Here is a 14,684-nt window from a genome sequence, read left to right as displayed (position 1 = left end):
GGTTGGTGGTGGGAGTTTTAATTACTGACTAAATTTAAATGTAACCACAAAATCATTAATGTAACTTTTAAAAGTTAACGGTCAACTAACGTTTTTGTAACAATAAGGTTACGTTTGTAACTTTTTAAAAGTTTGAGGCTACCATTGAGAACTGGAAAAAAAATTGGCTACCATTGAGAAAAAGCAAAAACACAAGGCTACCAGTGAGAATTTACTCGGTGGTTTTTTTTTTTTTTTTTTGGAGGGAATTTATACTCGGTATTTGGTAAACCATCATCTCATCGATCGGTTGAGAGGTCGTAGTATTAAAGGCCTATAAATTATAGACTTATAGTTCATTGTCGATCAATAAAAGTAAAACCTTTATTGTATTTAAAACTTTAATATAGGGCATGTTCACCTCGGTTTAATTTTAGTCCAGCTCCAATCAATTTAGTTTAGTTTAGTTTAGTTTATTTCACCTCCAATCAATTCAGTTCAGTTTAGCTCAGCTCCTAATTTCCTTCTCTCATAAACTATTCATTTTAGTTAAGTTTCAATTAGTTCAATTCGGTTCAATTCATCTCTTTTCAATAAATACGAACAAGTCCTAAATTAAAGATAATCATCACACTACACAAAGGCCCTAGTGTTTGTTGTTGTGTGTTAAGGGGTGATTTTAAACATTGTCAAGTTATAGTTATTATTGTCCCTTGCTGATTGCTAAGTTTGTTAGAATGAGACTTCACAATATTGCGTTAAACAAATTTTTTTTTTTTTTTTTTTTGAAACCAAAAATAAATATCTACTTTGGCATTGCTTCAATGTAATTACATTTTATTGATTGATCTTGATTTCATAATTTTATTTCATTTAAGCTCAAAATAATGGTCTCAACAAATCAACACTTTGGAACTGTTCTGATCGACTAAATTGAGCTGAATTGAACTGAAATGAAATAAATTGAATATTTTATAAGAGAACAAAATTAAGAATTGAACTGAATTGAAAATCATCTAAAGAGAACAGACTCTGTTTATATTTCTCACTTAATAAACTAGTACAGTACAACTTTATATGTCATGAACTCATAATTGTTGAGAGCGAGTGGGAAAGGTAAAAAAGACTCTGGCAATTCCCATGAAAATCCCCATTGACCTTCAACACACAAGGTCAAAAACTCAAAATGATAAGCTCTTACCATTAAGCCAAATAAATCTACTTGGTTCGATCCACTTTTACTATAATTTTAGATGTTACGAAATCACTAAATTTATGTATTTATTGTCAAACACCTACCATTCAGGAAAAATGATCTAGTAACCATTTAAACACCTTGTTTTGAATTTTTTTTTTTTTTTTTTTTTCTTTCTTGTGAACATATCTTTGTGAGTTGGTGGGAACAAATGAACAATGATAGAATATTTTTTAAAAACCGATGGGAAACAAAATCAAACAATGGTAATGGAACTTTTTAAATTATTTTTTGATGTGAACAATGATGGAACCTTGCAGGCAACAGCACGTATAATGCATTCCATTATTATTTTGGTTTAATATGATAATGAAATAAACTACTGATCTAGTACTCGTGCATCACGTTTTGTACTATTCACATTAAGTGTGAAGATACGATTGAAGAGTCAAGACAAATAATAATACGGGTAACTTTATACGGAGTATGGGTGTATAAAAAAAATATATATAACAATATCACATGCATATACTCTGTTACATTAGGAATTCCCGTTGTGAGAAAGGTTTCCTATTTTTTTTTCTTTGGAAATAAAATTGATTCATAAATAAGTCATACGACATCTACAAAGAGATTTAGATCGATCTAACAAATGTATAATAATTAAATCAAATAAAAACATTCTATAAGTAAAGTTACGATCGTTTTTGCAAATCGTACATTTTTATACCCTCTTTCATATCACTATGATTTACAGTCATCTTCTGCGAGGGGGTCAATCGGTTTGTTGTAGTAGTGCAGAAAAATTTTCCGTCTAATTTGTTAGATTGTTGTCGAAACATTAATCTTTTTTTCAATTCCGTACAAAAGTTTACTCATGAAATAACTCTATGGTAATCCATGAAATAAAAAGGCAAATCCTTCCTCAAAGAGAGAAGAAAACCCGATCTTTTTAAGGAGCCAAATCCTCTTAAAGAAAAAGAAAAACCGTGTCTTTCAAAAGGCTTCCTAATGTTTTTTTTTTTTTTTTTTTTTTTGAAATAAAAGGCTTCATAAAGTTTCTTTCTTCTTACTATTTTTTTTTTAAATATGCAAATACTATGTAATTTAATACTCCGTACAATCATTGACTTTTTTTTTTTATGATATTTTGTATTTTTTGTGAAAGGAACGGAATATTGTTTACCTTTGTTCACTTGTTGTCCCACTCTTTTTATTCTCGTTTTTTTTCTCATAAACTTTTGCATATAGTCTTGGATATCATAATTCTTTAAATTGTGAGACCGAAATCATTTAGGTATAATATTTAGGAACACTGTTAGTTGCACCAATCTGTATATTATGGGAATAAACAAAAGTTAATTAATTTAGATAATTTTTATTTTTCAAAAAAAAAAAAAAACGGAAATAATAACAAACTGATCACATAATACTCGACTACTCATACTCCGTAGATAATCTCTAAATAGTCAACATCAATAATCTATCCTTAGTATTTAAAAAAGCAAACCAAAAAAGACATGTCATCATTCTATTACACTTCCCTATCTTCTTCTTCAACTCAATGTGCCACATGTCGTTTTACATTTTTTATTTTTAATTATACAATTTTTCTTAACTCTTTCATTAAACACTTCATGTTCATCTCCCCTCTTTAATTCAACCTTTTTATTTTCTCTCTTTGATTTTAGTCCCTCCATTTTCTTTCTATTAAGTCTCATTTCAAATTAAAGTCCCAAAATTTTTATTTCTTTAATTATGTTTTCATTTACATATTACACTCATAATTATATATTGGTATTTCCTCACTTATCTCTTAATGCAATTTTCTATGAACAAGTCGTGTATTGCACGGGCCAAAAGGCTAGTTATATACTAAAAGACACACCAGCAATGACACGTGTCATCTCTTGGTATGTCCTCAGTTTTTTTTTTAATAAATATCTTGTTTATATAAAGTAATAATTATGTACATTAAAAAGATTTGATGTATCTTTTAAAAAAATCTTATTAACAATTATAAACATACACAAATAAATAAAAAAAAAATATTCTTAATCTAATTTGTGACATGGACTATTTTTTTAATAGAAAACACATACATATTTTATTATGTACTATGTATTGCAACAAGATTATATATTTTTTTGATTGTGTAATAGAAGTTCCATGCTTAAACAATGAAATGTAAATATCAAATCAACGTATGATAATTTTGTTATTTCTTTGAATAATTTATAATTATAATTATTGAAAATTACCGTGCGTGGCACGGGACCTAACCTAGTATGTTAAATAAGAAGCACATACTTTTAGGACTAAGAAGAGTAATGATTTTGTAAACATGAATTTTGACGACAAATCTTACTTTAATGGGTAAATCTTGTATGTGGCTAGTTACACAGTGTGACGATATTAGGCTCCGTTCTCTTCACCTTAATTTTGCTGAACTGAAATTAATTTTACTGAACTGAACTTATTTTTACTAAACTGAAATTATTTTTACTTAATATTATTTTTTTAGGGTGAAGAGAACAGGGCATTAGTTTATAAGAGTAATCTTCATTTATATGCATGAGTAACCTCATTTTTTCATAAGAGTAACCTCATGTTGTCCATAAAATAACTCAAATTTATTATACAAATAAAATCAAGTAATTTAGAAATAAATAACTCCATTATTTATTTGAGTAACCCTTATTATTTTGTTTTTAAAAATGAAAGAATAATTCCACTTATTTAAGAGGGAAAACCTTTTTTTTCTTCTCATTTAAGTAAGCTACGTATACGTTAAGGTAACCTCATTTGTTCATCACCATGACCCATATATTAGGAAAGATAAGATTGTGAATATTTGGGAAATATATCTTAGAGTATTTTGTGAATAACTTTAGGTTATTTTGGTCTTGCCCTCCAAGTAACCTAGCCTATATATATTTGTATGCGGCCGTTAATGTGATATACAATTTACAGAGAATATTATTCAATACAATTTAACATGGTATCAAGAGCCTTGTGAGATCCACAAATTTTTTTCAGCTTTATTTTTCATAAATATTGTTCGTATTTGTGAGTTCTTTGAGTGATTTTCATAAATCAATTCAATTTGTTTTTTGCGTAAGCTTGAGAGATGCCAGGGGATGAAGGAAAATCGAAGGCCGACTTGACCTTTCACCTAGGTTCGAGTGATGGACCGGGCAACGTGATCACTCCTATTCAATTAAAGGGTGATAATTATGATGAATGGGCTAGGGCTGTGAGGACGGCTCTAAAGGCAAAGAGGAAGTTCGGTTTTATTGATGGCACGATTGTGAAACCGACTGAATCCGAGAAGCTTGAGGATTGGGTGGCCGTTTAATCTATGTTGGTTTCTTGGTTGTCAAATACCTTGGATCCGATTGTCCGCTCCACAATTGGTGATTATGATGATGCTTGCTTGCTTTGGATGAATTTGAAGAATAGATTTTGTGTGGTCAGTGGCACTCGTGTGTGTCAATTGAAGCGTTCGTTGGGTGAATGTAAGCGAGGGTCCTATGAGGCAGTGGCTGTGTATTTTGGTCGATTATCAAAAACTTGGGATGAATTGACTTCGTATGTGTCTGTTCCGAAGTGCTCGTGTGGTGCCTGCACGTGTAACATTGTCGCACAGGTTGAGAAGATCAGAGAACAAGATTATGTCCATCACTTTCTCATCGGTTTGGACGATGCTTATGCATCGATTCAAGGCCAACTCTTGGCGTAAGAACCATTACCTAGCATGGACAGGGCTTATTAGCAGTTGGTTCAGGCGGAGCAGCTGCGTGGGGGTGAGACAACCCGTGATAATACTCGTGATAATGTTGTAGCCTTCAAGCTTTAATACGAACCGAAGTTCAAAACTCGTGACACCTCTAATAAATTTTGCGTGCATTGTAACCGTGAAGGGTACGATGAGGCAACGTGCTTTCAACTGCACGGTTTTCCTGATTGGTGGGGTGACAGGCCTCGAGGAGGCCGTAGCCCGGGACGTGGTGTTGCTGCAGGTCGTGGAGGACGTGCAGGGCGGCGAGGCAGGGAGTATCCCTTGGTTAAACTCCGTGATTTTGTGACGCATACTATTCGAAATAAAAGTCCATCTACACCTACTCAGAGTTCACTCCTGACGTCGTCTTCCTCAGGTACTGTTTACCCTATAACACATTTTGTTGATTCTCACCGGTTTTCTGTGAAACATAAAAAATATATTGCTGCTATTACAGGAGGAAACGAACCCAAAAGTTTCAGGGAGGCCATGAAACACGAGGGTTGGAGAAAGGCAATGGCAAATGAGATATAGGCACTTGAAGAACAGGGTACTTGGGTGCTAGAAAAATTGCCACCTGGTAAAAAGGCACTCGGGAGCAAGTGGGTGTATAAAGAGAAATATGATGAGCATGGGAATTTGCAGAGATTAAAAGCAAGATTAGTCATCTTCGACAATCATCAGGTTGTAGGTTTAGACTACAATGAGACGTTTGCTCCGGTGGCAAAAATGGTGACTGTTCGAACCTTTCTTGCAGTAGCGGCGGTGAAAAATTGGGAAGTCTATCAATTGGACGTTCATAATGCATTTCTTCATGGTGATTTGGAAGAAGAGGTATATATGAAAATTCCCCCTGGTTTTGAGAAAGATAATTCTGACAAAGTTTGCAGGATGCGGAAATCGTTGTACGGGCTTAAACAAGCTCCTCGATGCTGGTTTGCAAAGCTCACTACAACTTTGAAAAATTATGGCTTTAAACAGTCATATTATGATTATTCTTTGTTTACTCTGACAAAGGGTAAAATACAGCTTAACGTGTTAGTATGTGTGGATGATTTAATTGTTGCAGGCAATGATAAAAATGTTATGCTCAGTTTTAAATCATATCTGGGAGATTGCTTCAAGATGAAAGATCTTGGAGTGTTGAAATATTTTTTGGGGCTAGAGGTAGCCCGAAACAAACAGGGAATTTTTATTTGCCAGAGGAAGTATGCGTTGGATATAATTACTGAAGCAGGTTTACTTGATGCTAAACCCGCAGAGTTCCTTATGGAACAAAATCAATTGTCTTATATGTGATTATGTGAAGTGGCTAGCCACTAAGCCACGTATAAGAATTTATGGGTACTTTAATTTAATTAATTAATATCTTCTTTGTCACCTGACAAATCTTAAACATGAGTATATTTTTTTTCTTTAAACGTACAGAGTATTTTTCCCATTAATAGGGAGGTACTTCATATTGCATTTATTTGAAACATTAATTATGGAAAGTGTTACTCTTATTAAAATCGAAAGTAGTAATAATTATGGGTTCTAGTGAAATTCCAATCTAATATACATCATTTAAATTTGTTACAATGTAGAGTAACATTTTTTTTAAGTAGTGACACAGTGAAATTTGTTAAATACACTGGGGTGTACCGTACATCCGGGTAAATGAGTAAATAACCTGCGTGTACATAACAGTCTCTCGCTCGTTCGTGACTCATCTAACACAAATTAAAGAACTTTCCTAAATTTTTCAATACATAGTTTTCACATGAAACTTTTTCTCTGCAGGCCGATGCACGATGCTCCGTGCATCCAGATTTTTTTTTTAAAATAAGTGGAATGAACATATAGTTATATTGTAATGAACATATTGTTTTTTTTTTAAAATAATATATATCTATTTTATAAAGAACATCACATATAGTAGTTTTGTAAATAACATATAGCTATATAAAGAAAATCACATACACTTGTTTTGTAATGAACATATATTTGTTTTGTAAATAACATATAGCTATTCTGTAGAAAACAACTTGTTTAATGTTTATATATATATATATATATATATATATATATATATATATATATATATATATATATATATATATATATATATATATCTAAAGAACATCCGTAATATTAATAAAGAACATCTAGATTTTCAATTCTGAGTGAATTATTTGTTCCATAATTGAAAAGTTTTGATAATTATTTGCCAATCTCAATTTATAAATTTGTATATTTCTTCATATTTTAATTTCACTTGCTTGAATTGAATTCTTTAGAGAGAGGAACAAAAATCTTAGAGAAAGAGATAGAAAATTTATAGAGAGAGAAAAATTCTACTAATAGAAGATAATAGCTGCGCATTTAGATCGAGTTTCGTAGTGCTTTTGATCATTGTTTTGTTGATGGAGTGATTGATAATAAAAGTGATCGAATATGTACGTGGATTTGTTAATAAAAAGTCGAAGGTAATTTTGAATGAAATTTTGTATTTATTTTACATTAATTGTGTTATTTTAGATTTGAATTAGAATATTTTGTAACCATAAAATTCTTTGTTTATTTTATTTTTTAAAATTTGATGAATATGGATTGTTGAATTTGAGATTTATATTTAACAAAGGTGGAAGATGATGTTCATTGTAAGATAGTGTTATGTTCATTATTATTAATAGCTCTATGTTCTTTTTTCATATCTCTTATGTTCTTTTATTATATTTTTCATGTTCTTTTAAAATAGACGCTTAGAAATTATCACGTTCATTACATTTTCACAATATGTTCTTTTCACTTTAGATATATGTTCTTTAATCTTTACAATTTTATAACATTTTTTTTTTCACTTTAACTAAATGTTCTTTTCATTTTAGTTAAATGTTCTTTACATATCTATATAATGTTCTTTCCTTTTTTTTTTTTTTTTTTTGAACGGATGTACCATGCTCTGCCTCCACGAACCACTATTATTACAAATATTACAAATTGTTGAAACCTATTGTAAACCTACTTGTGAGTATCATTCATTGGAGGAAAAAAAAATTAAGATGGGAACCTTTTATAAGATTAAGGAGTTACTTCTATTATTACCAATTGGTTTTAGTATGGAATCTCTTTAGCCTTGTTTGTTGACCAAACTATCCCCTCTTTGTTTGGATTGCCCAAACCCATTTCATATTATTTTAACGTTTAACATAATTAAATTAGATGTGAAACAATTTAAAACTATGGTAGTTTCCGATGTTCTTTGAACTGTATAATTACCTTCTCTTATGATCAACGTACTCGACCTTATATTTCGTATAATTAACCATAACTTCCATAAGCTTATTTGTCAACTAGAAGACGATTGCTTTTTTTGTTTTTCCTTTTTTTGACCCGTTTATTTTTTCCTTAAACTAACATAATTAACGACAAGAATAGAGTGCGGCCCCGTTCACTTCACTCTTATTTTTGTTGAACTGAAATTATTTTTACTGAAACAAAAATTATATTTGCTGAACTTAAATTATTTTACTGAATTGAAATTATTTTTGCCGAACTGAAATTATTTTTACTGATTTTCTATTTTAATTCTTCTTTAAGAAAACTAAATTTTACTAAACTAAACTTATTTTTACTGAACTGAAATTATTTTTACTGAATTGAAATTAATTTTACTGAATTGAAATTAATTTTACTGAACTGAAATTATTTTTACTAAACTGAAATTATTTTTACTTATTATTTTTTTAAGGTGAAGTGAACAGGGCCTGCAAAGCAACAAACAAAGGGGCAATCCAAGTTCGTCCAAATAGTCTTAAAACCACACAAATTACATAAAAGTCAACTTTATAAAAAGAACTAAATTGGTTTTAAATACTCCCATTCAAAATGACCAAAACCTCCAACATATAATGTCAATGGACAACCATGCCCTTAGTACTTCATTACTATCTTCGCTCTTGCCATCAATTATTAACACCTTGACACCACCACCCTAATTGACGACTATCACCAACACCACACTGACCGGCGGTGACCACCACTGCCACCATCCTGACCGGCGATAACCACCACCACCACCACCCAGATCGGCGACCCACCACCTTTCCTTTTTGGTGAGAAGGTGGTGTTTTTTTTTTTTTTTTTAATTTTTTTTATTTCAAGCAACCACGGTATCCGGAGCCCAAAACCGGTTTCTGTGTGTGGTAATCGGATCCCAAAACCGGTTACCGTGCGTGGTAACCGAAGCCCAAAATTGGTTACCGTGCACGATAACCGATTTTGGGCTCCGATTACCATGGAATCGGTTAAGGTGCACGGTAACCGGAGCCCAAAATCGGTTACCGTGCGTGGTAATCAGGGCCCAAAACTGGTTTCCGTGCGTGGTAACCGGAGCCCAAAATAGGTTACCATGCACGGTTAGATTTTGGGCTCCGATTACCATGGAATTGGTTAAGATGCATGGTAACCGGAGCCCAAAACCAGTTATCGTGCGTGGTAACCGAAACCCAAAACCGATTACCGTGCGTGGTAACCGGCGCAGAGCCCAAAACCGGTTACCGTGCACGATAACCGACTTTGGGCTTCGGTTACCATGGAATCGGTTAAAGTGCATGGTAACCGAAGCCCAAAATCGGTTACCGTGGTTGCTTGAAATAAAAAAAATAACCACCACCTTCCCGCGCGGCCAAAAGGTGGTGGGTCGTCATAGAGGGGGTGTGGTGGGTCGTTGGTCACAAAAGGGGTTGCCAGTCGCCGGTTGGAAGGGGTTGCGGGTTGCCGGGAGGATGAAGGGATAGTGAAGTAGTAAGGGTAAGATTGTCCATTCACGCCAAATGTTGGCGGTACATAGCAATTCACTTTTATATTAGGATACTCTTACACAAATACACAACGATCATATACAAGAAATTTTATTGAAACAATTAAGATTATTCAAGGAACCAGTTATAAATTTTTAATACAATTGAAGTTACTTATAAATAATTAAGTAGAATTTGTACTTTAGTAACTCCATCCATAATAAAAACGGGTGTTTGACCAAAGTAATGCGTTTCACAATGTCATAAAATAATCAATAAAAAATCATAATGACATTAGTATATTAATATTAATCTGCCTTACAACTACAGAAATGACGTAAATACCCTCATGATTAAACAAACTCTGTATATATACAATTCGGTGACCAGCTAATTTTATTATTTGAGTGCTTTAACCAGTCTCTCTCCTCAATAGAAACAACAAGTTCAACTATGGCTGATATTTCTCTTGATCATGAAGTTGTCACCAAGGCTTTCTCAGGTTTTTCTCTCTCCTATCTCTTTCATCTTTAAGTTTTTTTATTTTTAAAAAAATGTATGGAATTATTTTAATGTAATATGCTACTTTTGAAAAATAAATTCTGCTTAATTAGTCATATTATTTGCCATTAAACGGGATTCATTTTAGCCTAGCTCATAAATTGCAATGTTTTGTGTAAATTTCTTTGTTGGTTAATTGCGAAATCATTTTCCGAATTATTTTGAGAATAAGGCTTTGTTATCATTTAAACTTTGAAAGTAATCATACCTAAAAAATTATAGAATTGGTTTGTTGATCAGAATTTAATTCTGGTAAGTCATACAAGATTGACATTATTTAATAACTATGCAAAAATTAGTCAAAATTGATCATCAGAGTCTAGTCATAGAAACTTTTAGATTTACATTTATTGCTTAATTCAGTTTAAGTTTGTGGTATTTTGACAATTTTCTCAACAATCACATTATTCAGTACTTACCGTTATTACCACGAGAGATTTTCTCTTATTACCACGTGGAAAAAAGAATTAAAGCATAAAGTTACTCTATTCTAAGTCTATAATATGGAAGTTGTGTTTTAGTAGAAAACTAGAAATGTAGAATGAGAGATTCTTAAGTCCCGATTGGTAATTAACGGTTAGCTGATTCGTAAGAGCTAGTTGTATTATCTGGTTTGACTAACTGGTTACATTAGCACTGACTGATTGATTAGAGCTTATTATTATGTAGAGTTGTTTGGTAAAATAAGCTTCTTAGTTGTAGATGTTTGTTAGTTTTTATTATTATGTAGATGTTTGTTAGTTGAACATATGAAATGACAATTTATTTTACATTTTTACTTGAATAGGGTGAGAAAGTAGGTGGGCAAGGATGTTAATTAGAGTACCAGTAACTTTTTAGGATAAAATTGTTTTTGACATCAATTTCTCAATAAACTAATTTAAAAAGCTCTATTTTTTTAGCTTTTTACAAATTAGCTTATGTGCCGCAATAGCTCATTTACAAAACACTTTTACCAAACAACCAAATTAGATGATTTATGTAGTCAAACTTCTAACTGATCAAATAAGCTTATTTTTTTAATCAAAACTCTAATAACCAATTATGGCGTAACCTACATTGAGATGTATTAAAGGTATTTATTAACACACACAAAAGTACTAGTGCACCGATATAGCTGAATGCATCACAATAATCCGTGCTCTTCAGATACAAGTTGATCATATTTTTCTAAAATGTTAAAATTTGGTTATAAATATACTGAGTAATTCAGTTATAAAAAAAAAAACTAAAAAAAAAAAAAACTATACTTGAAGGGAAAGATGTTAAATTTTGAGATAATATGAAATGGGTCTGGATAACCCAAATAAGGAGAAGAGCTTGGTCCGCAAACAAGGCTTAGGAGCTTCCATATGAAAACCAGTTGGTAATAGTAGGAGTAAGGCCCTGTTTGATTCACCTTAATTTTGCTGAACTGAAATTATTTTTACTGAACTGAACTTATTTTTACTGAAATGAACTTAATTTTACTGAACTGAAATTATTTTTACTGATTTTCTATTATAATTCTTCTTTAAAAAAACTGAATTTTACTGAACTGAACTTATTTTTACTGAACTGAAATTAATTTTACTGAACTGAACTTTTTTTAAGGTGAATCAAACAGGACCTAATTCCTCTACCTTATAAAGTGGAACCAAATCTCCTCTTTCTCCAATGTGAAACACTCACAAGTGGGGTACAATGTGTTTTAACAAAAGAAAAACGTTCCAAAAATACGTGTGATTTTAAATTGATACCGAGTAAACAAAAATCAAGGATATGTGGATGTTACTAGACTATGGGTCCTTTTTTGTTGGATAGAAATTACAAGTAAAATTTATTACTCGTAGTACCATGAGTCATTTTAGCTTCAATTTTTTTATCAATCAAATTAGCCACAAGAAAACTACTAATAAAACCTTGGGATTTAAACATGTGAGTTATCGTATACATATTTCAATCACCGCTAATTTAAGATTTTTTTTTAAAATTATTATATGAAATAACATAGAGTAAATGGACTTATAGGATGTGAAAGATCATAAGAGTCACAAAAAGAGAAAATTTTCTTGGGTAGAAGAAAAATCAAAAGTAGGTAAATAAGAGTGTTTAGAATTAGGACTAATCCAAATATTTCGCTAAACACATCCTTATTAGTTTACTTCAAAATTGACTCAACTTGACCAAAAAAAAAATGTGCTTTTATTTGTTGAATTATTAATTTGTAATTATACATTTACACGTAGCGAATTGTCCATTTGGACCATCTTTAATAAACAGGCCTACAAATCAAGCCATTTAAGATTTTAAGTGACAAGAAGATGGCGACTTTTATAACAACAACAATAATTTTATATTTTTATGCTTTCTTAGTTGTCTTTATTCCATGTCATTGTTGTACAAAAAAAAAAAAAAAAAAAAGCATGGTGCAAATTATTATGACTTTGATCAATTTTTTAGTATATCTCTCTCTCTCTCTCTCTTTTTTTAAATTTTTATTTTTATTTTTTAAGGAATTTTAGTATTTCCCTTCCATGGTTCAATAATCATAACGTTTTGACTTTTATACTTGTCATAATATCACGAGTAATTTGTTATTAAGAGCTTGTAGTGGTGTATACTAAACATATTTTCTAACCTGAATGAAGGACTTGGAGTTGATGAGAAGGCATTGATATCGACTGTTGGGAGATGGCAACATGACCACAAAAACTCGTTTAGGAAGTCTAGTCCAAACCATTTTTTAGCAGATAATGAACGCCAATTTGAGAAGTGGAATGAGAAACAAGTTGAGCTCATCAAGCATGAAGTACTACGATTCAAGGTATATGATCTGATGAAGTTTGTGTTATCATAGATGAATTATTAGACGACCTTTGACTCTTTGAGTTCGTTTCCTAGACTTTGCTGTTTTATAGTTGGTGCTTAACTATAAACTTTCATATACTTGAATTTGTTAGAGTGCTTTGGTGCTATGGACCATGCATCCTTGGGAAAGAGATGCTCGTTTGCTCAAGGAGGCTTTAACCAAAGGCCCTCAAGGTTATAGCTTGGTCATTGAGATTGCCTGCACAAGATCGTCAGAAGAGCTCTTGGGAGCGAGGAAAGCTTACCATTCCCTTTTCGACTCTTCAGTGGAGGAAGATGTTGCTTCCCATGCTTATGGCCACGAACGCAAGGTTAGTCCCTTCCATCCAAACTTCACACTTTCCTAATTAAGGCTGCCTCAAAACATCAGTCAAGTGACAATTATTCATTGATTTTTGGTGGATATATAGTTTTTGGTAGCACTAGTGAGCGCCTACAGGTATGAAGGTACTCGAGTGCATGATGGGACTGCTAAATCTGAAGCTGAGGCTCTTCACCATGCCTTTAAGACTATTCATCCCATCGAGGATGAAGAGGTAGTGAGGATATTGTGTACAAGGAGCAAGCCCCATCTCACCGCGATCTTCAGACACTACAAGGAGTTATTTGGCAAAGAACTGAATGAGGTACAACACATCTTGGACTAAATTCAACTTTAGCACCAAAGATAAAACTTGTGTTAAAATATCTGATTGGAAAAATGAAAACAGAATTTTCACCACTGTATGTACTAATCTCTGCAGGACCTTCATGGTAATCCGAGCTTGAAAGTAGCACTGGAATGCTTAGTTGTCCCTGCAGTGTACTTCAGTGAGGTAAGGCGCGATTACAGACATCAGTCATGTTGGTAACATAAAGATGTATTGATGTTTAAGATGCTGATGAAAGCTTATGATTGATCGAACTAATAAACTACAGGCTTTGGATGCTGCAATGAGAAAAGGGGCTGATGAGTTCACCCAAGAGGCTCTAACTCGAGTAATTGTGTCTCAAGCTGATGGTAATATGGAGGAGATAAAAGCTGCATACCAGAAGCGATTTGGAATTCCTTTGTCGGAGAAAATCGAAGAGACTTGTCTAGGAAACTTCAAGGAGTTCTTGCTCACATTGGTTGCTAGAGGGGAATAAGCACAAACTGGCTTTTGGTGGATGTTTTAATTTTTCAAATTTGTGTTTCTTTGCTGTATGTACTCTTATATGTTTATCTTATTTATAAGGAATTAAGGATTATCCATCAGAATTGGCTACTTATTATTTGTAGGCATCTACTTAATATTTACATCTAAGAGAAATGGTTATTGCTTGCTTTTATACGGGGAATTCCACGATTGACAAACTTTGTCAATCTATGGTCATTTATAGTATTTCAACCTATTAAGTTGAGGATATCGTTGTCAAATTGCCCTGTTGAGTTGGATTACTACTGTAGACACCCATTTGTGTCTCCCCAAAACCGAACCCGGTGATGAGTATCTTTCACGTCGAATCGTAATCGAATGAAATGAAAGTGTGGAAAGTTTAGTGTTGCTGATAG

The 14,684-nt window shown here is 32.4% G+C and overlaps 1 protein-coding gene across 1 annotated transcript; it reads left to right on the top strand.

Annotated features, from left to right (window-relative positions):
* Nucleotides 1-10,113: 10,113 nt before the first annotated feature.
* Nucleotides 10,114-14,461, top strand: LOC110716355 (annexin D4-like). Its single transcript, XM_021894975.1, has 6 exons — nucleotides 10,114-10,241; nucleotides 12,931-13,106; nucleotides 13,243-13,461; nucleotides 13,561-13,776; nucleotides 13,894-13,965; nucleotides 14,069-14,461. Exons 1-6 carry the CDS (start codon nucleotides 10,193-10,195, stop codon nucleotides 14,276-14,278), a joined length of 942 nt encoding a protein of 313 aa, XP_021750667.1. The 5' UTR covers nucleotides 10,114-10,192; the 3' UTR covers nucleotides 14,279-14,461.
* The last annotated feature ends 223 nt before the right edge of the window (nucleotides 14,462-14,684 follow it).

The sequence above is a fragment of the Chenopodium quinoa genome, unplaced genomic scaffold (assembly GCF_001683475.1).
Source record: "Chenopodium quinoa cultivar QQ74 unplaced genomic scaffold, ASM168347v1, whole genome shotgun sequence".
NCBI lineage: Eukaryota > Viridiplantae > Streptophyta > Magnoliopsida > Caryophyllales > Amaranthaceae > Chenopodium > Chenopodium quinoa.
Note: the sequence above shows the minus strand (reverse complement) of the source record. Positions and strands in the feature narration are given on the sequence as shown.

Excerpts from the sequence above, each read along its gene's own strand:
- LOC110716355 (XM_021894975.1), top strand. The coding sequence starts at position 10,193 with ATGGCTGATATTTCTCTTGATCATGAAGTTGTCACCAAGGCTTTCTCA. Across the intron at positions 13,777-13,893 it reads TTGGCAAAGAACTGAATGAG|GACCTTCATGGTAATCCGAG; the intron begins GTACAACACATC and ends TAATCTCTGCAG. Across the intron at positions 13,966-14,068 it reads CTGCAGTGTACTTCAGTGAG|GCTTTGGATGCTGCAATGAG; the intron begins GTAAGGCGCGAT and ends AATAAACTACAG.